We start from the raw sequence: 21,664 nt of genomic DNA, 5'->3' as shown, positions 1-21,664 counted from the left end.
CGCAGCAGCAGCAGCGACAGCGCGCAAACATCTTGGCAAAGCGCATGCAACAGAATCAAGGGCGGAAGAGTAGACCGCATGGCCTATTCTTCCCTCCATGTTCCTGCGTTAATACAGCCAAAGCACATCCATCACATTCATGCACAAACAACACAAAGGCCTTCTCATAGTTCCGTGTGCCCAAAACTGGCGCTGAACATAATGCAGTCTTGAGCAACTCGAATGAATGTTGATGCTCCGTATTCCATGGCAATGGCGAAGAAATACCCTTCTTCGTCAAGGCCAACATCGGTTTTATCACTAGTGAGAAGTTTGGGATCCATAACCTACAGTAAGAAGCCATACCTATCAAGGCTCTAACTTCCTTTTGTGTATTTGGGACAGACATGCCAGAAATGTGTTTTATTCTTTCAGGTGTCAATCTTCTGCCCTCCTTTGACAGGAGATAGCCTAAATAGGCGACCTCCTGGCAACAATATTGAAACGTTTTAAACGAAGCTTTGTGACCATGCTTAGCTAGATGGATGAGCAACAACACAGTGCCCTCTTTACAAGAGCTCTCAGAGTCAGCGGCTAAAAGCAAATCATCAACATATTGAAGCAACGTACAAGTAGGGGGCAATCCAAGGGTATCAAGCTGCTCTTTCAAAGCCCTACTATAAATACTAGGACTCTCAGTATAACCTTGAGGTGCATGAGTAAATGTGAATGAGCGTCCCCCTAAGGTGAACGCGAACAAGTATCTACTATCCTCATGTATAGGAATACTGAAGAAAGCATTCTTTAGGTCCACAACACTGAAGTGAGTAGCCGTAGCTGGAATCATGGTTGATATTGTCGTCACATCAGGCACAATTGGAAATTGCGGAGCGACGACTTTATTAATGGCACGTAAATCAATTATAAAACAAAATGGAATTGCATTATCACCTTTTTTGTACACGGGTAAAATCGGACTATTGCACAAACTTCCTGCAATCTCCTCAATCACCCCACGATGCACAAAATCGGAAACAATGCTCTTCAAAGCTCGCTCGCCTTCAACTGAGATCTTATAATGTGGAATACGGGGCAGCTTAATTCCATGTTTCAAAACTATTTTAACAGGCTCAATCTGCAAAACACCGACATCATTGTCATCAACTGCCCACAAACACTCTGGTAAATTACTGAATTCTGGCGACAAAGGTCTAGTCAAGAATTGCGAAACAGAACATTGCTGTGGTGAAATCGTCAAACGCACTCCATCAGAAGAACAATGAATTACCGCATTTAATTCCTTCAACAGATTCAACCCCAGCAAATTCTCTCCACAATTCGAAGTCAAGAGAAATGGACAGTGGTCCGTAAAGGGACCCAAAGAAATAGGTACCGGTGAAGAAACCAGACAAACAACTGGTGTGCCAGAAAACCCTACAGAAACATTGGTTTGCCCTGACAGTGGAATGTTTGGAACCCGAGAATGATCAATGGAGCACTTCTGTGCTCCAGTGTCTATCAAAAATTGATGTTTCCTATTTCCCACTACCATTTCAACGTGGGGACCTTTCTGACTAACGGGAATAGGTGTAGGTTCCAAACCCTGCTTTGGGCAATCCTAACGAAACAAAATATCATCAAAAGGAAGCTCTGTAGATAGATATGCAGCAGAAGGATGATCAAATATGTTTCTAGTATTCACACTCGAAGTCTGATTATCCTGTGAAAAAGGTTGTTGGGGATCCTGCGAAAACTGGCCTCTACGAGGGCCCCCTACACCCGGGCGACCTCTGGATCGTCTACCCATATTTCCAAATGTGTTATTCGACCTCTGTCGAAGGACGGGGCATTGTGCACGCCAATGACCCTCCTGGCGACAATAGGCACACTGGTTAATATTCACAGGACCCAAGAGCACATTCCCTTGTGGAACATACTGACCTCTAATCTGCGAACTACCCCCTCTGGGGCCTCTAACAATTTGCTGTAACAATACTTTAGTCTTCAAATCACCTTTTCTCTTCTCGACTCTATCTTTTTCATTATTGACACGGTTCTCGTAGTACTGAGCCATGTGCAGTACTTCTGATTGGGATTTCGCCTGCCAAGCGCTCTCAGAAGACATAATTTGTGACTGGATGTCAGGCAGCAATCCACGTACAAATTTGTCCACAAATAATCTTTTCCCAGACTCTGTGCCTAAGTCTTGTCCGCTGAAATCCGAGAATACCTGTTCGAACCGATTAAAGAACTCGGTAGCACCCTCAGATTTTCCTTGGACACAGGCCGTAAGCTTGTCCCAAATAATTCTCTTTTCGGGGATTATAGTTTTCAGTTTTGCAATGATTCTGTCAGGCAAAGTTAGTATCACCTGAGGTGGTCTCTCACCAGCTGGCCTTTCCCCATCAAGCCTAACTATGTTAGCCCATGTATCTCCCAACCCTGGTACATCGTCTATAGTTCTAACTTGTTTCCACAAATCTACAGGCAGGAGTACAGGGAATAGCAAATCAATGTCGCCTAGGGTAAACACTGAGGACTGCAAAACGGACTCTATCTCTTTATAGAACCCTGTCGGATTTTTCCTAATGTCAGGAATAGTTTGTCTAATAGTATTCACTTCCTGTCGTGAAAATGGGACGTGAACAAACTGCGATACATAATGTGCAGGAATGTCCACAGCAGGTGTACCTGCTGCAGCATTAGCAGGAATCTCAACCTTTGGGACAAATGTCGGAGGAACCTCTCTCATAGGCAACTGAGATGTAGGCAACTCCGAACGCTTACTAAGCAACAGAGCTAAGTCGAGCGCTAAAGCAGTTGAAGAAGTGTCAAGTGAAAAAGCTGTCTTATAAATGCTCAATAACTCGGTGGGACAACTAACCTTTCTCTTTAAACATTCATCCTGCAGGTACTCTACCATTACCTGTATCACTTTCCTCTGCATTTCTAACCTATATTGACTGTATGTGTCATATACCTCAACTGGAGTTATCGATATGTCTGAAATCCATCTAATCGCATCTTTTGTACAAATCCGCGCCTCCTCAGATGTCGATTTACGACACGGAAGAAATCGTTTCTGTACATACATACTTTCTTCTTCGTCATCCTCATTCCGTAACCTTTCCAACTCCTTTCTATACTCAAATATCCTCTCAACATGCTCATGTACCTTCTCCACAGTGTCTCTTGAAAACGCTAAAGTATTCAGGTCCCTCAACCCTTGTGGGAGGTCTGCATTATTTAATTTACCCCACATCACACATAAATGAATCCCTAAACCTTCAATGAAAACATTTTTCTCAGGAAAATTATCCATATTAGAAAGTGTGGCAAGAACATTAGCTCGATCATCTCTCTCCATACAATGCTTAGCCCATGCAAACAAATCCTGTTTCTTTTCTGTAGGAACAGTATTACGAGTAACAATCCTCGACCCCGCACCCTGATCAACTACAAGCGGTACAGAACTACTTGAGAGTGAGGGTGCAGGCAAATTCAATGGAGGTACTATTACTGGTGCAATGGGAAGAGGCAGAGGAGCAGGTGGAGGAACAACAACCGGAGGAATAGGAACAACAGGTTGAGCAGGAAGAGCAGGAATAACAGCAGGAAGAGGTACAGCAGGAGGAAGAGGAACATACGGAGGTGGTGCAGAGGCACCAGGCCTTCGTTCATTTAACAATTTGTTGATAAACTCATCAGAAACATGAAGATCTTTAGAAGGATAGATTTTCTGAATACCGAGTGAGAAAGCCCTGTCCATATTCCTAACCGACTCAGACTGTTTGTCCTGATCATATAACAACGCCTTTTCAGCATTTGTTTTATGACGGCGCACATGTTTTTCCCTACTTTTAAGTTGCTGCAACGCTTCTCTTTTCCAATTTTGCAAAACATCAAATGCTGCAGGTCTGGCCTTCTTTTTTACCAAGACTGACTCTAAATATTCAATACGAGGGATCTCAAAACTACCATTGACTGGCCACTGAAGTTTGGAGGCATGTCTGGTTTGTCTGTGCCAAATTTTATTAAATACTACACTTCCAATGCCATGCTTACAGTACATAGTACATGCCGGTGACCCCTCCTGTGGTGCCGGATGGCTAAATTCCAAAGATTGTCTATCGCTGCGGAATAATACCCTAAAGCAGCTAGACAATTTCCCAGGCATTTCTCAAATACTCTGTGTTACCTGGTCAATAATTGTGTCTGCAGATACAATGCGCCAAATTCAAATTGTCAGGGTTAAATTAAGAGTCGGGTAACGACTCACCTGACCAAACCTAAGGAGGACCGATCGGTTTACAAAGGACTTACCTAACGAATTTTACCTTGTGTATGGTGATTTCGGCAAATCTGCCCGCCTCAAAAAATTGACCCTCGTCAAGATGCCGTGTCAGACCACACGGCTATCGTCCAGGGAACGGATCGTGCAGCGCTGTTGAGGTGTCGCGTCTCGTTCAGTCGGGCCCGTTATGTCACACCGTCCGATCCCGGTCCGATAGCGTGCGTCAACCTTCAATAATCCGGCATCAATCTTGAGGGTCCCTATTCCGGGCGCCAACTGTGAAAACAAGGAAATAATATGAGGCAGGGTAACCAAAAAGGAAACACACCAAACACAGGTTGCAAAGGAACATACAAAGCACTTTATTTTATACTGAATCCAGTTACAAAAGAACAGAACAAAATTCACATAGCTATCGACCCTCAGTACAACACAGTGAACTCCGGCGTGGTTCGGTGTGCTCAGTGAGTGCAAATATTCATTGAAACAGTCAGGCTTTTATACATTTCTCCAGCCTGTTGTTCAGCCCTCCTTTGGGTTAACCATTCCATAAATAAGTTACTGCTCTAGGGTCCCTTGCCAGGTCAAATCTAGTTCATCTTAGGTTTATACATTAACAAGAAGAAATGGTAATAATGTATGCTCTAGGCCTAACATTACAATACGGGACTTAATTTATACAATATAGTTAAGCAGGTGTTCTCATTCAATTATAGATCAGTTTCGGTGATACAGATAATCCATTGCACACAGGTCAGCAGAAGGACAAGGTCTCAGCTCATGACCCTAACAAGTGGCCTGCAGGCAAGTTATACATTAGCTGTACAGAGGTCATGACAATCGAGTTCTGTTCTGAATAACATAGGCTACCATTTTAGCTCACATGGTGACTTTATATAGCAAGAAAACCTAAAATGGCGGCTTGACCCAAAATGACAGTTTACATGGTTTCTAAGGTCAGGACCTTGCAATGCGAGTTTATTCACATGTAGTTTATAAGCAGCTTGTTAGCAGCTTGGCATAGGCCAATATTCATATATTCATAGCAAATAGGAGGCACGATATAATTTCTAGTTTGACACTGCAGGGAGACAGTTGATACCAGGCCGTTTGTGCCTTCCTTGCTATATACTGTTTGAACGTGAGGTGTCTGTCGATCTTGAACCCAAGGGACTTGGCATAGGGGGCCAGCTGGGGTGTGAATCCTTCGAGGTTCATAGCAGAGAGCCAGGTCCGGATGTCAGGGTGTTCAGTGTTGTTGGACAGCAGTAGGAATTCAGTCTTGGAGGGGTTGAGCTTCGGGTAGGCACTGGACATCCAGGACTGGATCAATGTGAGGCAGGCCTTGAGCCTGTGGATGTCTTCAATGGAGGATATCTTGAGGTAGATCTGCGCATCATCTGTGTATTGGTGAATGTGGATGTTGTGTGGACAGAGGAGGGATGCGAGCGGTTCCATGTACAGATTGAAGATCACAGGGGACAGGATGGATCTTTGTGGGACTCCAAAGGTGATGGGTAGAGTTGGTGATCAGGAAGTATCCATTTGTAAGAACTGTTGGCGGTTCGCAAGGTAGCATTTGAACCAGCTAAAGACGATCTCGCTGATCCCCAGGCGACGATGTAGATTGTCGGTGAGTGTCTGGTGGTCTACTCGGTCAAATGCTGCTGAGAGGTCAAGGAGAACTAGGAGGCAAGGGTGGCCATCACCAAGGATTTTAAGGGCATCATCGATCCCCTTGATTTTAGCCATTTCTGTCTGAAGCCAGATTGGTAGAAGGTGGTTATTGGCTTTGATTTCTTGGAGGAGTTGTATGGCTACTGCTTTCTCAAGAATCTTGCCTAAAAAGGGAAGATGGGTAATGTGGCGGCAGTAGTTGCTGAAATCGTTGTGGTGCAGTGTTGGTTTCTTAAGAAGCAGGAGGATTTGTCCCATCTTGAGGGTCAAGTGGAAGGTGCCTTAAATTAGGAAGCTGTGGATGATTGTCAGGTAAGGGAGGAGTGCTTCAGTCAGAAGGGTCCTGAGTAAGGAGGCAGGCAGCATGTCATCCTCATACGATGTGGCCTTGAGGGATGCTAAGGTGGCAGTGATATCTTCCATAGTGTCTTGAACGTTGTCCAGGTAGTTGTGGTGTTGCGAATAGGATGTGTAGTGTGCTGTCGGTTGTGGCATTGGTGTCTGTGTGTTGGTGGATCATGTTGATGTAGAAAGAGTTGATGGCAGTTGATTTTTCGATGGAGTGTGCTATGGGTGGGTCAGGCAGAGTGTTGGTGCAGTGCTTGATGGCTTTGAAGGGGGCTCTGCTTTCATTTTGGCCTTAGCTATGGTGTTTTGGTAGTAGTAGGCCTTGGCAGTATTGATCAGTCACCTGCGTGTAGCTCAGAGTTCATTGAGCAGATCGAGGTTGGATGTGCTGCAGGATTTTCGCCAATACTTTTCTTGTTTTCTGATGGCTCGCTTGTTGGGGTTAAGTTCATTAGTGTACGAGGGTGCTGAAGGTTTAGACTTGAGGATGCGCTGTTTCACTGGGGCATTGTGGTTGATGTTGTTTGTGAGGGTGGTGTTGGGTTCTTGGAGAAGCGAGTTGCAGTCCTGGTTCGTCTGAGGTGCATCAGCCCATGTGAGGTGGAGTTTGGTGAGGACTTCTGTGAGAGCGTCCACTGGGAAGTTCTTGAAGCACCTGAAGGCTTGATTGCTTGTATCTCTTTGTGCCCCTGTACTTCTCTGTACTTCTGTCCATTTCTCTCTTGCAACCCTCGTATCTCCATCTCTGCTTCCTATATTGGCACTATGTTATCCCTTGCACCTCTCCGCCTTGTATCTCTGTCACCTGTATCTCCTTGTCTCCCATAGCTGTATGTGTCCTGTATCCCTCTGTACTTCTGTACCCTTCTTTCTTCCACCCCTCGTATCTCTATCTCTGTACCCCATATTGGCACTATATTATCCCTTGCATCTCTCTGCTCTTGTATCTCCCTGTCTCCTGTATCTCCTTGTCTCCCATATCTCTCTGTACCCCATATCTCTCTGTACTTCTGTACATGTCTCTCTTCCACCCCTCGTATCTTCATCTCTGCTCTTCTATAGGTTTCTATATATATATTCACCTGGCATCTCGCGCTCTCCCAGGTATATCTCTGCTCCCGTATCTGTCCACGGTATCTCCTTGCCTCCCATATCTCTCTGTGCCCCATATCTCTCTGTACTTCTGTGCATGTCTCTCTTCCACCCCTCGCATTTCCATCTCTGTAGCCCACACTGTCACTATATTATCCCTTGCCTCTCTATGCCCACGTATCTACATGTCTCCTAAAGGCCTCTGTATCCCCCGGCATTCCACTCTCACCAGGCATCTCTACCCCTGCATCTCTCTTTCCTCTGTATCTCCTTGTTTCTACAGGTCTCTGTATCTATTCTCCCTGCATCTCACTCTCTCCCGGGTATATCTCTGCACCCCCTGTATCTCTGTCTTTTTTAAATGTCTCTGTATCTATTCTCCCTGCATCTCGCTCCCTCACAGGCATAGCTGTGCCCCCTGTATCTCTCTGTCCCCTCTATCTCCTTGTTTTCTATAGGCCTCTGAATCTATTCCCTTGGCATCTCACTCTCTCCCAGGAATATCTCTGCACCCCCGTATCTCTCTGTCCCCTGTATCTCCTTGTTTTCTACAGGTCTCTGTATCTATTCCCCCTGCATCTCACTCTCTCCTAGGCATATCTGCCCTCCACGTAACTCCTTGTTTTCTCTGTATCTATTCTCTCTGCAACTCGCTCTCTCCCAGGCATATCCCCCCCCCCTAGCTCTCTGTCCCCTGTATCTCCTTGTTTTCTACAGGTCTCTGTATCTATTCCCCCTGCATCTCACTCTCTCCCAGGCATATATGCCCCCCGTATCTCCTTATGTTCTACAGGTCTCTGTATCTATTCCCCATGCATCGCACTCTCTGGCAGACATATCTGCCCCCCGCCCCGTATTTTCTTGTTTTCTACAGGTCTCTGTATCTATTCCTCCTGCATCGCACTCTCTCCCAGGCATATCTGCCCCCTCCCCCGTATCTCCTTGTTTTCTACAGGTCTCTGTATCTATTCCCCCTGCATCGCACGCTCTGGCACGCATATCTGCCCCCCCCCGTATCTCCTTGTTTTCTACAGGTCTCTGTATCTATTCCTCCTGCATCGCACTCTCTCCCAGGCATATCAGCCCCCCCCCCCGTATCTCCTTGTTTTCTACAGGTCTCTGTATCTATTCTCCCTGCATCACACTCTCTCCCAGGCATATCAGCCCCCCGTATCTCCTTGTTTTCTACAGGTCTCTGTATCTATTCTCCCTGCATCACACTCTCTCCCAGGCATATCAGCCCCCCCCTCCCGTATCTCTTTGTTTTCTACAGGTCTCTGTATCTATTCCCCCTGCATCGCACTCACTCCCAGGCATATCTGCCCCCATCCCCGTATCTTCTTGTTTTCTACAGATCTCTGTATCTATTCCCCCTGCATCCCGCTCGCTCTCTGGGCTCAGTGTCACTCTGTACCCCGGGGTACATCTACGCACCCCTCTTGTATCCTCCCCTGCCTTCTTGTAGGATGATGGTGGGGGCCGCCCTGTCTCCTACCCACCCCCGCCCACCCAGGGGGTGCTCTGCCAGTCTCTGCACCCCGGCATCCCTCTCCCTTCCCCAGACTCATTTACGATTCCCTTTGCAACCCCTTCATCTCAACAGCTCCCGTGACATCAGCTCCCCTCCTCTCCCTCAACCCCTTCCACTCCCCCTCACCCCCTCTCCCCCAGCCCCCTCCTTCCCCATCCTCCACTGCAGTGAAAAGCTGCAAAGATGGAGAGGCTGCTGCCAGCCCTGGGTACCAGGGAGAGGAGGAGGCACCTGCCGGAGCCCGGTGCCTGAGAGGGAGGGGGCGAGCTCCACCACCAGCATCCCCGGGGCCTGAGCACCCCCCCCCCCCCCCCCGGGCCCGGGAGGACGAGGCGCCAGCCGGAGCCCGCCACCTGAGACCATCCATCCCCCGGGGCCTGGGAGGAAGGACCCAACCTCCCCCGGGCGAACGGGGGCAGACCCCACCGGCACCTGCCTTACCTCGAGTCTGGGTCCACAGAGCATCACCCCCCCTCCCCCCACAGAGACTGGACCCAGGTCTCTGGAGCCACTACCCCCGCGCCAGCAGCTCGGGACTGGCCAGTGGGACTGGCACCTGGACTTATAACTGGCCCTCGACCCCCAAGGCCTGGCACAATCAACTGGGCACACTGACTGCCTGGCATCACCCCCTGGGAATGGGGGTGCCCATAGACCTGGCATAAGAAGATGCGGGCCCCTCTATATTAGCCCCCGCCCTGGTGGGATCTGCCCTGTCCCGCTGCCGCCTCCCCCCCCAGCCCGGCGGTGGGATGCTGGCCCCGGTGCTGAGCCGGGCCCCCGCTCTCTCCTGGCTGTCCATCCTGCTCACGCTCTTCCTCTTCTCTCCTGGCACAGGCAAGAAGGAACTCCACATCGGGGCGCTCTTCCCCATGAGCGGGGGATGGCCGGGGGGACAGGCCTGCCAGCCCTCCGTGGAGATGGCACTGGAGGACGTCAACAACCGCCGGGACATCCTACCGGAGTATGAACTCAACCTCATCCACCACGACAGCAAGGTAGGGGGCGGGGGGGGGGCAGTGTGCATGGGACTCCACTGAGGTGTATGTGTGGGGCGGGGGGGGGGGCGTTACGCAAGTGTTAGCCTAACCTCATCCACCAAGGTACCCATCGTAACCCATTCCAATCTGTAGGTGCTTATCCAGTCCTGTTTTTTGTTGCATTCTGGGACTTGTAGTCCGAATTTTATAATGGGAAAAGTGGAACGGCAAGTCCCAAAACAAAGAAAAGAACTAGGACAGATTGGAATGGGTCGTGTTGGCAACTATGGGGTGATTGGAGGTACTGTCGCTGCCAGAGTGGGTAATATGCGAACAGGCAATCTCACCCACCTGCACAGGGAGATGCCAGGGGCACTGGGGCGCTTTGCAGTACCGGGGCAGTGAACGGGTCCTGTGGGGGTAACAGAAGAGCAGGATGGGGGTTGACTGAAGTGTGGGGCAATTTACACACATGCAAGCTCGACCTCCTTCAGCACGACAGCAGCGCGCGGGATTCTGGGGCACTAGGGTGATACTGGGCTGCCTGCTAGTGGGTGCTGTGGGGGTGAGAGGGGGACAAGGCAGGAAGTAACTTACTCAGAGACAGGCACACTCCCATGCACGGGGACTTCACTGAACCCGGGCACTGAGGGGAGCAGGGGCAGGCTGGGAATCTACTGAGGTGTGGGGGCACCCTCCTTCTCGCGTACACGCTTCACCCCATCCACCCTGGGCACTAGGATGATGGGTGGCACGCGTGCAGCATTGGGTGATGGGGAACAGGCTAGGAGGCCCCCGAGTTGTGTGGGGGGAGGGGGCACTGGGGCAAGGACCCAGGCACAGGGGCTGCCTGTGTGTGGAGAGAGGGGGCACTGGGGCAAGGTCCCAGGCACAGGGGCTGTGTGTGGAGGGAGGGGGCACTGGGGCAAGGTCCCAGGCACAGGGGCTGAGTGTGGAGGGAGGGGGCACTGGGGCAAGGTCCCAGGCACAGGGGCTGAGTGTGGAGGGAGGGGGCACTGGGGCAAGGTCCCAGGCACAGGGGCTGAGTGTGGAGGGAGGGGGCACTGGGGCAAGGTCCCAGGCACAGGGGCTGTGTGTGGAGGGAGGGGGCACTGGGGCAAGGACCCGGGCACAGGGGCTGAGTGTGGAGGGAGGGGGCACTGGGGCAAGGTGCCAGGCACAGGGGCTGAGTGTGGAGGGAGGGGCTGAGTGTGGAGGGAGGGGGCAATGGGGCAAGGTGCCAGGCACAGGGGCTGAGTGTGGAGGGAGGGGGCACTGGGGCAAGGTCCCAGGGACAGGGGCTGCCTGTGTGTGGAGGGAGGGCGCACTGGGGCAAGGTCCCAGGCACAGGGATAAGCCCGGGGATGGGGGGGGGGCTACGTGAAGGGATGTGGAGGTGGGAGTTATAGCGGACCACCCGAATCTACCAACCGGTGTAGCTAGCAGAATGCCCCCACCATCCCATCACAGTAATGTACTGTCCGCCGAGGAGCTGGGGCGCTTCTGGCCAGTGTTGGGGGCCGGGGGGTAGGGATAGGAGCATATAGGGGTTGGCTGGGCTGGTCAGGCTAAGACTCGGGAGAGGGAGGGGGGGCGCCCACGCATAGACATGATCAGTGACGGTGAATGTGTGCACACTGGCAGACACGCACTGACACGGAGCACCAGCAGATGCAAACACTGATGTACACATATCCTCAGGCTAGAAGGACTGGGTATATGGGAAGTACAGACATATAGCCAGACAAACACACACGCATACTTGCGCGCGCTCTCTCTCATTCTTTCTCTCTTTCTCTCTTGTTCTCTCGTTCTCTTTCTTTCTTTCTTTCTTTCTTTCTTTCTTTCTTTCTTTCTTTCTTTCTTTCTTTCTTTCTTTCTTTCTTTCTTTCTTTCTTTCTTTCTTCTCTTTCTTCTTTCTTTCTCTCTTCTCTTTCTTTGTTTCTTTGCTTCTTTGTTTCATTCTCGCTTTTTCTCTCGGCCAGTGAGGGATCTTGATGAGTAATGGCTACAGCCTCCCCGCTGGTCTTGTTGAGTTGGTAGTTTTCAGTTTTTACTGTCATTTAAATCGAGTCCTTCTTTTGGTACAAAACAACGTTGGGGCTAATATATGTTGCCAGTGTATTCCTTCTTTGTGTGCAGCCTGGATCACAGGGCAATGTGCCATTTTGCCAGTTCTATTTAGCTTAGATAATAGAACAATTTACTGACACATGTTTCGCTTTGCAAGATCTTCTTCAGGGTAATCGCAGATTCAACAAGAAAGAAAGTAAAACCAATCGACACGAGCATTAGGGCACAAGTAAACAAATACATTGGTCACCAGTAGTGCAAGACCCTGTCATTCTTGTTAGCAAATAAGGCTTAATGTGTGGCCTGCCCACATGATTTGTAGTGGTTGCCCACTACTGGAATCGGGTGGTGTCTGGTCCCAGTTATGGTAAGTCAACGATGTTGCGTTGTAGCATGTTGGCGCGTGCTACGCAGAAGTCAAATACTCTATAATCATGTAGTGTTTCGGTACGTGCCCATTTTCAAGTGTAAGACACATGAAAAGGGAAGCAGTGGCGGAGAGAAAGTTGTGCGCACACGTTTCAGACATAAAATGAGAGTACAGCTCAAATGGACCCTGGCAAGGTCACTCGATATCATGGCCCACTATATGTTCCAGTAAGTTTGTAGCGTATCTACCTTTAGTAAAATGGGCTCTGTTCGAGTCAACATGTTTCATTCCCCATTAACTGGGGGTCGTATTCAGCAGGAGTTACTACATTTTGAAATCCGTGATTGTTCAACATCTGGCTTGTAATCAAAGACCTAGCTAGCACCTCTGTTTCTTAAAGTAAGTAACGTAAGCACCTTCTGGTCAGGTCATATGCGATCTTACCGACCACAATTACAGAGCCCTAAATTTCATTGTCGAAAAACACCAATTTGTTTTTGGTTCTTTCAATTGGGGAGGGGGTCCCCCGACCCCTTGTTTTTTAACCCTTAAAACGCCACCCCACCCGACCGATTTTAACCCCTTTACCCTTTATTTATTTAATTCATGGTTGCAGTGTTTCTCGATGTTCTTGTCCACTCTGAAATGTACCACTCTGGTTTGTTTCAGAAATTTTGACTGGATACCGTCCTGTAAAGGGCATGTTTGTATGATGCTATGCTGATTAAACGTTTCTTTAAAGTCTGTCACACAGAGGACAGCACTTTATTTCATAGATAGTGAATCTGTGGCGTGTGCTACACAAACGGCGGTTCTGGTTGTGGCCATATCAGTGGCACTAGCTACAGCTCCTTAGCAATGTTACCCTAGCTGGGTCCCAGCCATACTCCTAGCTCTGGGCCGGCCTGGCTGTGGCCTGTCTGTAGACTGAGCTATGTCCCTAGCCATTGGCATCACCATGCCTTTAGTTGTGGCCCTGGCTGTGGTACTTGGTTTATCCACATAGGCCCCTAGCTTTGCCACTAGCTGTGATTCCAACTATGGTGTTGTGCAGCAGTCCCAGCTGTGTGCCTCAGTGTAGGCCTTTCCGTGATCCTAGTTGTCGCCCTAGCTTTTATCTGTGGTTCTGTGCATCCTAGCAAGGACGCATCCGGGTGCTGTGTAAAGGTACCCGTGAGGTTTAGAACACTTTGGCCGTCTCTAGGATGATGGGGGGGGCATGAACAAGTTTATGTGTTTTAAGGTCCCTAGCGCTCCAACAAGTAGGTAGTCCCTAGAGAGCAGGGTCTTCAGTTCTTTCCTGGCCAAAATGAGATGTTCTAGTTGTTGCCCTCACCCTAGCTGTAGCCCTGGATGTCATCCTAGCTCTGACTCTAATTATGATCCGTCCTAGAGGTGGCCCTAGCTGTGCTCCTAATCTAAGGAGCTAAAGGATCTGGGTAGGCTCTAGTAAGGACTAATGTCTGGCAGAGAGACTCCCAGGACCCCCCTTGTTTTTTGCATATTTAAGTAACTTTGGGTCTCAGCCTAAGTTACTAGGGAAATCCAGACGTGGACCCCTTGCTCATTATTCTTAGAGAGGCACAGCTCCACCCTACTGATGAGGTCAAACCAGACCGAAACATGTGTCTGGTGTTGCTGTTGGTACTCTTGTTCAGAGGGGAATTGCCTAGCATTTCGGTGCTGGACTGCCCCAGGGCAGGACAAAGACTGATATGTGTGGGATATTTCTCCTCTGTGAAAGATAATGAGCTACAGAATCTGGATAAGTCTCTCATAACCAGGACTAATGTCTGGCAGAGACTCCCAGGACCCCCATTGTTTTGTGGTCCTAGGTGTGGTCCTTGATGATGGGCTTGGGCCTAGTTTCGGCTCTAACTGTGGTTCATGGTGTAATCCTTGCTGTGATCTTGTCTGTGGTGCTACTGGCTGTGCTTCTTACTGTAGCTTTTACTGTGTCCCTGGCTGTGCTTCTACCTGTAGCGTTTACTGTGTCCCTGGCCGTGGTTCTACCTGTAGCTTTTAGTGTGTCCCTGGCTGTGCTTCTACCTGTAGTTTTTACTGTGTCCCTGGCCATGCTTCTACCTGTAGCTTTTTACTGTGTCCCTGGCCGTGGTTCTGCCTGTAGCCTTTACTGTGTCCCTGGCTGTGCTTCTACCTGTAGCTTTTTACTGTGTCCCTGGCCGTGGTTCTACCTGTAGCTTTTACTGTGTCCCTAGCTGTGCTTCTACCTGTAGCTTTTACTGTGTCCCTGGCCGTGGTTCTACCTGTAGCTTTTACTGTGTCCCTGGTTGTGCTTCTACCTGTAGCTTTCACTGTGACCCTGGCTGTGCTTCTACCTGTAGCTTTTACTGTGTCCCTGGCTGTGCTTCTACCTGTAGCTTTTACTGGGTCCCTGGCTGTGCTTCTACCTGTAGCTTTTACTGTGTCCCTGGCTGTGCTTCTACCTGTAGCTTTTTACTGTGTCCCTGGCCGTGCTTCTATCTGTAGCTTTTACTGTGTCCCTGGCTGTGCTTCTACCTGTAGCTTTTACTGTGTCCCTGGCGGTGCTTCTACTTGTAGCTTTTACTGTGTCCATGGCCCTGGTTCTACCTGTAGCTTTCACTGTGTCCCTGGCCGTGGTTCTACCTGTAGCTTTTACTGTGTCCCTGGGTGTGCTTCTACCTGTAGCTTTTACTGTGTTCCTGGCTGTGCTTCTACCTGTAGCTTTTACTGTGTCCCTGGCTGTGCTTCTACCTGTAGCTTTTACTGTGTCCCTGACTGTGCTTCTACCTGTAGCTTTTTACTGTGTCCCTGGCCGTGCTTCTACCTGTAGCTTTTACTGTGTCCCTGGCTGTGCTTCTACCTGTAGCTTTTACTGTGTCCCTGGCTGTGCTTCTACCTGTAGCTTTTACTGTGTCCCTGGCCGTGCTTCTACCTGTAGCTTTTACTGTGTCCCTGGCTGTGCTTCTACCTGTAGCTTTCACTGTGTCCCTGGCGGTGCTTCTACTTGTAGCTTTTACTGCTCTAGACCCAATGGTAATCCCATCTCGGGTTCAAATGGTGACCCTAGCATCAATATTGGTTCTGTCTCTGGTTCGAGTTGTGACACTAGCTCTGGCGCTAATATTAGTCTTGTCTCGTGTTGGAGCTGTGGCTATCTGGTAATAATGTCGCCATGAAAAAAGTCGTCAGGTTGGCGACTTTTTATAAAAAATGTATTAAAGGATGCACCCTCCAGGCTATCAAACACTTTCCTCAAATATTCTAGGACTGGAGGTAATAATATATATCTTTACTCTTCCTAGAATATTTGGGGAAAGAATTTTGGTAGCCAGGAAAAAGTCGCTAGAACCTGACGACTTTTTCACAGCGACATTATTACATGGAACCGGAGCGGTGACCCTAGCTCTAGTCCCAATTTTTATTCCGTCTCTGGTTCGAGCTGTGACCCTAGCGCTTGCGCTGATATTAGTCCTGTTTCTGTTTCGAGCTGTGACCCTAGCGCTTGCGCTGATATTAGTCCTGTTTCTGTTTCGAGCTGTGACCCTAGCGATTGCGCTGATATTAGTCCTGTTTCTGTTTCGAGCTGTGACCCTAGCTATTGCGCTAATATTAGTTCAGTCCCTGGTTCGAGCTGTGCCCTAGCTCTTGCGCTAATATTAGTTCTGTCTCTGGTTCGAGCTGTGCCCTAGCTCTTGTGCTAATATTAGTCCTGTCTCTGGTTCTAGCTGTGAGCCTAGCTCTAGCGCTAATATTAGTCCTGTCTCTGGTTCGAGCTGTGACCCTAGCTCTTGCACTAATATTAGTCCCGTCTCTGGTTCGAGCTCTGATCCTAGCTGTAGTCCCAATTTTAATCCCGTCTTTGGTACCAGCGGTGACCCTAGCTCTTGCGCTAATATTAGTCCCATCTCTGGTTCGAGCTGTGACCCTAGCTCTTGTGCTAATATTAGTCCCGTCTCTGGTTCGAGCTGTGACCCTAGCTCTTGCGCTAATATTAGTCCTGTCTCTGGTTCAAGCTGTGACCCTAGCTCTTGCGCTAATATTAGTCCCGTCTCTGGTTCAAGCTGTGACCCTAGCTCTTGCGCTAATATTAGTCCCGTCTCTGGTTCGATCTGTGATCCTAGCTCTTGTGCTAATATGTGTCCTGCCTCTGGTTCGAGCTGTGATCCTAGCTCTAGGGATAATATGTGTCCTGTCTCTGGTTCGAGCTGTGACCCTAGATCTAGCGCCAATATTAGTCCTGTCTCTGGTTCGAGCTGTGACCCTAGCTCTTGCACAAATATTAGTCCTGCCTCTAGTTCGAGCTGTGATCCTAGCTCTAGGAATACTATTTGTTCTGTCTCTCGTTCGAGCTGTGCCCTAGCTCTTGTGCTAATATTAGTTCTGTCTCTGGTTCGAGCTGTGCCCTAGCACTTGTGCTAATATTAGTCCTGTCTCTGGTTCGAGCTGTGACCCTAGCTCTTGCGCTAATATTAGTCCCGTCTCTGGTATGAGCTGTGACCCTAGCTCTTGCGCTAATATTAGTCCCGTCTCTGGTTCGAGCTGTGACCCTAGCTCTTGCGCTAATATTAGTCCCGTCTCTGGTTCGATCTGTGATCCTAGCTCTTGTGCTAATATGTGTCCTGCCTCTGGTTCGAGCTGTGATCCTAGCTCTAGGGATAATATGTGTCCTGTCTCTGGTTCGAGCTGTGACTCTAGCTCTAGCGCCAATATTAGTCCTGTCTCTGGTTCGAGCTGTGACCCTAGCTCTTGCACAAATATTAGTCCTGCCTCTAGTTCGAGCTGTGATCCTAGCTCTAGGAATAATATTTGTTCTGTCTCTCGTTCGAGCTGTGCCCTAGCTCTTGTGCTAATATTAGTTCTGTCTCTGGTTCGAGCTGTGCCCTAGCACTTGTGCTAATATTAGTCCTGTCTCTGGTTCGGGCTGTGACCCTAGCTCTTGCGCTAATATTAGTCCCGTCTCTGGTTTGAGCTGTGACCCTAGCTCTTGCGCTAATATTAGTCCTGTCTCTGGTTCGAGCTGTGACCCTAGCTCTTGTGCTAATATTAGTCCTGTCTCTGGTTCGAGCTTTGACCCTAGCTCTTGTGCTAATATTAGTCCTGTCTCTGGTTCGAGCTGTGACCCTAGCTCTTGCGCTAATATTAGTCCTGCCTCTGGTTCGATCTGTGATCCTAGCTCTAGGGATAATATGTGTCCTGTCTCTGGTTCGAGCTGTGACCCTAGCTCTAGCGCCAATATTAGTCCTGTCTCTGGTTCGAGCTGTGACCCTAGCTCTTGCACTAATATTAGTTCTGTCTCTCGTTCGAGCTGTGCCCTAGCTCTTGCGCTAATATTAGTTCTGTCTCTCGTTCGAGCTGTGCCCTAGCTCTTGCGCTAATATTAGTCCTGTCTCTGGTTCGAGCTGTGACCCTAGCTCTTGCGCTAATATTAGTTCTGTCTCTGGTTCGAGCTGTGCCCTAGCTCTTGCGCTAATATTAGTTCTGTCTCTGGTTCGAGCTGTGCCCTAGCTCTTGCGCTAATATTAGTTCTGTCTCTGGTTCGAGCTGTGCCCTAGCTCTTGCGCTAATATTAGTTCTGTCTCTGGTTCGAGCTGTGCCCTAGCTCTTGCGCTAATATTAGTTCTGTCTCTGGTTCGAGCTGTGCCCTAGCTCTTGCGCTAATATTAGTTCTGTCTCTGGTTCGAGCTGTGCCCTAGCTCTTGCGCTAATATTAGTTCTGTCTCTGGTTCGAGCTGTGCCCTAGCTCTTGTGCTAATATTAGTTCTGTCTCTGGTTCGAGGTGTGCCCTAGCTCTTGTGCTAATATTAGTTCTGTCTCTGGTTCGAGCTGTAACCTTAGCTCTTGTGCTAATATTAGTTCTGTCTCTGGTTCGAGCTGTGCCCTAGCTCTTGTGCTAATATTAGTTCTGTCTCTGGTTCGAGCTGTGACCCTAGCTCTAGCGCTAATATTACTCCTGTGGTTCTAGCTGTGTTGTCCTAACTGGAGCCCTAATCTTATTTGTAGCCATGGTCTAATGCATGGCCATTTCTACTAATCTGTTTGGGCCCTAATTCTATTCCTTTTGGCAAGAAAAAGTGTGGCGAGCACCCCTCTGTACATTGTACAATGTATACATCAAAAACAAGTGTGAGTGGAAGGCTTATAGTAATTTTGAGTCCACTGACAGCTAGTATTATAGTGTGAGATAATGACATGGGGTGAATCTAGAAACACTCTGAGGATGTTGGTCAGAGTATGAAGCTCCCGAAAGCTGCTTCACAAGTACTGGGAATTTGTACTGACTAACCAGGGGGGAACTTATGGTCATAATTTTTAGTGGTAAGGCCACCTTGGGGCGGGGGGTGAGGGGAGTGCCAAGGCACAAACTCTTCCTGAGTCCAGTGGTCTCTCTGATGCTGAGAACACCCAATACTCAGGTGAGACATCCTGCCTTGGGATACAGTAGCAATGGTGGTCAAGATGACTCTGGGACCATTAAGAAAGTGGCCCATATCATGGTATTTTGCGCTAGGATGTAGGGGGCCTTTGGTTGAAACCAGTGCTCTGGAAAGCCCTTAAGTTCTGCTCCTGCCTGAAGGGTGATTTTTCACACTGCATGCTCAGTTTTATAGAGCACCTCAGGGAAAAGGGATATAGAATTTGGGGTATCTATTTAAGGGGACATAAGTTATTTTTTGTTATATGTGTTATGCTAATGTGCTGTTATTATAAGATGGTGTTTTTTTACTGTTGTTTCCTATATTAGATTATGGAAAGTGAGTTCTTGAAGGACGGCATAGCAAATGCATGTCTTAATTGCTAGAGAAGCAGGGCTTCTCGGTATTGGGGCTTTTAAATAATATAAATACATTTTAACATTTTATAATCGACTTTGATTAGTGGCGTTTTCATTGTTATTTAAAAAGCCCATGGTAGTGTGCAAAAGAATGTAGACAACTGTTTCGGCCTGAACAGATTGCTCTTCCAAGACAAAGCCTTACTCAGGACAGAAACTGGCATTCTGCCTGCAAATCCCCATTTGTTAAACAGGGATTTTTGGGCAGAATGGCGCTCAAATCCCCGTTTTTCGGCACAAATAATTCCATGAATCAGCAAATGTGTATTTTGGAAATCCAATGATAAGTGCTCAAGGTTTGGCGTTTCTGAAAAAGAAATGTAAGGTGTCTGATACAGAAGAATGAGATTTGCACTTGGAAATTCGTATTGCACTGTGAATGAAAGAGCATGCACATTTGCATTACTTGAAAGGATGGCCGCCTTCACTGGTATGGGGATATGAGTCTGGGAAAGTAAAAGGCATCATTCTCAGCTGATGTATGCCAATATGCTGATGCAATTCCGAGCGGGAATTGATGGACCACAGTAAAACAGCCAGGCATGTTCTTCCGGTTCCCGCCTCGTTTTTGGAGATGCATCAGAGTGCTATAAGTGGTTGCGATTTCATATGGATGCTTCTCTGAAATGCACATTTTCAGAAATGTTCATATCCTGAGATTATTTGCTGTATCCAGTTCTTACCTAGGTAAATGGTACATGGAAATCCAGTGTGGATCCTGTCTCCAAGTTCAATTGTACTATTTTTCCACAGTTCTCGGAGGGACGGAGCCCCCTCCCCCTTCCCCTTTGAGAAATCTCAAGGATGTAGTAGCAATATAAAGGAGTTCCGCATGCAGGTGTCAATGGGAAAGAATAAAGGCGCAGAAGAGAAGGTTATTCTGACTTTGCGCCTTCCCTGGAGGTGGCGTAGCTCTTGGTTGCCCTGGTGGATTTTGGCAGCATCTAACGCAATGCTGACTCTATTATAATTTTAATTTACCTGGGCTACACAGTCAGCATGGCAAAAACGAAGTAGTATACACTGGTTTCATAAAAACAAAATAGATAGTTGGGATTTTGGTTGACCTCATTTTGGTAGTACAAACTACATTTTATTGATATATATTCAACACCAGCAAAGTTATGGTGGGGATAAAAATGCTTTAAAAAAGCATTCCATCTGAAATGTGAGTGTGGAATAATCCTTCTGAGCCAACTCACACAGGCCACCGACTAGCCATCACTCGAGATTCACCTCCAGTTTAGCGCCACATGACCAAAGCATTGTGGTTATGGAAATTGCAGGAAAATGTCTTTCTCTTGCCTAAGGACGGCCCTGCCTATGTGTCCTTAGAGGCCGCAGTGCCCCGGGAAGCAAAACAAAAATGTGGCGCCTACTGGTCATGCAACAGGGGGCGCCACATTTTTCCATAGGCTCTGCAGCGCCCTATTGTTATTAAATGCGCCCTGCTCCCATGAGACAAGATTTAATTTCAATAGGGCGCATGCCGTGTCTTCTCCCACCACGCCAGCTCAGGGGAGACCTTGAAAGACTCCCTTGAGCTGGCGTGGCGGGGGCTAATGGTGCCCCGGGCAGTCGCCCAGGCAACCTTGCGATATGGCCGGACCTGCAAACAGATTTTGCTTTATTGTGCGGCAGAGGAGAAAGTGTTGCATTATTCGACGTGCTCTTTGGGCCACAGATCTGAGTGCTAGAATACTGTGGAGTGTCAAGCATGCTTTGTATTGGTGCAGCTGCAAGTTAGTGCCACATAATTGGGTTGGCCAAAAATACGGATGCAAAAACAGGAAGTGCGAGGTAACTCATGTGGGGAGTGCTCTGTACCATTTTAGGAATTAGGCACGCCTCATAACAAGCTTAAAGGAGCATAGCCTATGCCTAGTGTAGTGAGGCAGGCTTGTGATCTCACTGTAACAAAGCTTTGCCATTCAACTGCTTCATTTAAGCCATTTATAGCTGAGTGCAGTAACAAACATGCTTTAGTGACCTCACTGTAGAGGTCACTTTAATGCATCCACCCTGCCACCTGCTCCTAATCCCTCCTGGAATCCTCCAGATACTTATTTTGCTTTGCTTGCATTGGTGCTGGGTGTCATTAAAGCTTGTGTCCTACCTTTGATCCTACTTGTGGAGAGTGACCACAAACATGTGAAAACACCCCCTGAATAAGCCAGGTTACGATAAGGCCAACTCCATTCAGGTCGACCTCAAAAACATTTTCAACAAGGGCAAGGGGTTAAAGGGTTGAAAACATTGCTGATGGGGGCAAGTAGGTGAGAGGGAAGTAGAGGAGTATGGGAGCACTTCCCCTCTATAAGGACCAGGGGGACAAGACCAAAAAAAACCCTCTTTTGGATCCACCTTAATATTATTAATACAGATGTTTTGGGGGAATATTTTACAGATGGAGGCCTATGGCTAGGCACAAGCATAATCTGGCAGAAGCTGCTCAGCGTTGATAAATGCAAGGCATGAACTCCCTTCTGACTGGAAGGTGGCA

The 21,664-nt window shown here is 48.4% G+C and overlaps 1 protein-coding gene across 2 annotated transcripts in view; it reads left to right on the top strand.

Annotated features, from left to right (window-relative positions):
* GABBR1 (gamma-aminobutyric acid type B receptor subunit 1) overlaps positions 1-21,664 on the top strand; it is an 844,797-nt gene that overhangs the window by 587,864 nt on the left and 235,269 nt on the right. For both annotated transcript variants that reach the window (XM_069634794.1, XM_069634795.1), the window contains one exon: positions 9,759-9,919. In XM_069634794.1, the coding sequence (XP_069490895.1) occupies positions 9,759-9,919 (161 nt within the window). The remainder of the gene's footprint in view (positions 1-9,758; positions 9,920-21,664) is intronic.

This window comes from Ambystoma mexicanum, chromosome 13 (genome assembly GCF_040938575.1).
Source record: "Ambystoma mexicanum isolate Mex_15411 chromosome 13, UKY_AmexF1_1, whole genome shotgun sequence".
Classification (NCBI taxonomy): Eukaryota; Metazoa; Chordata; class Amphibia; order Caudata; family Ambystomatidae; genus Ambystoma; species Ambystoma mexicanum.
This window is presented reverse-complemented; position numbering and strand designations above follow the sequence as displayed.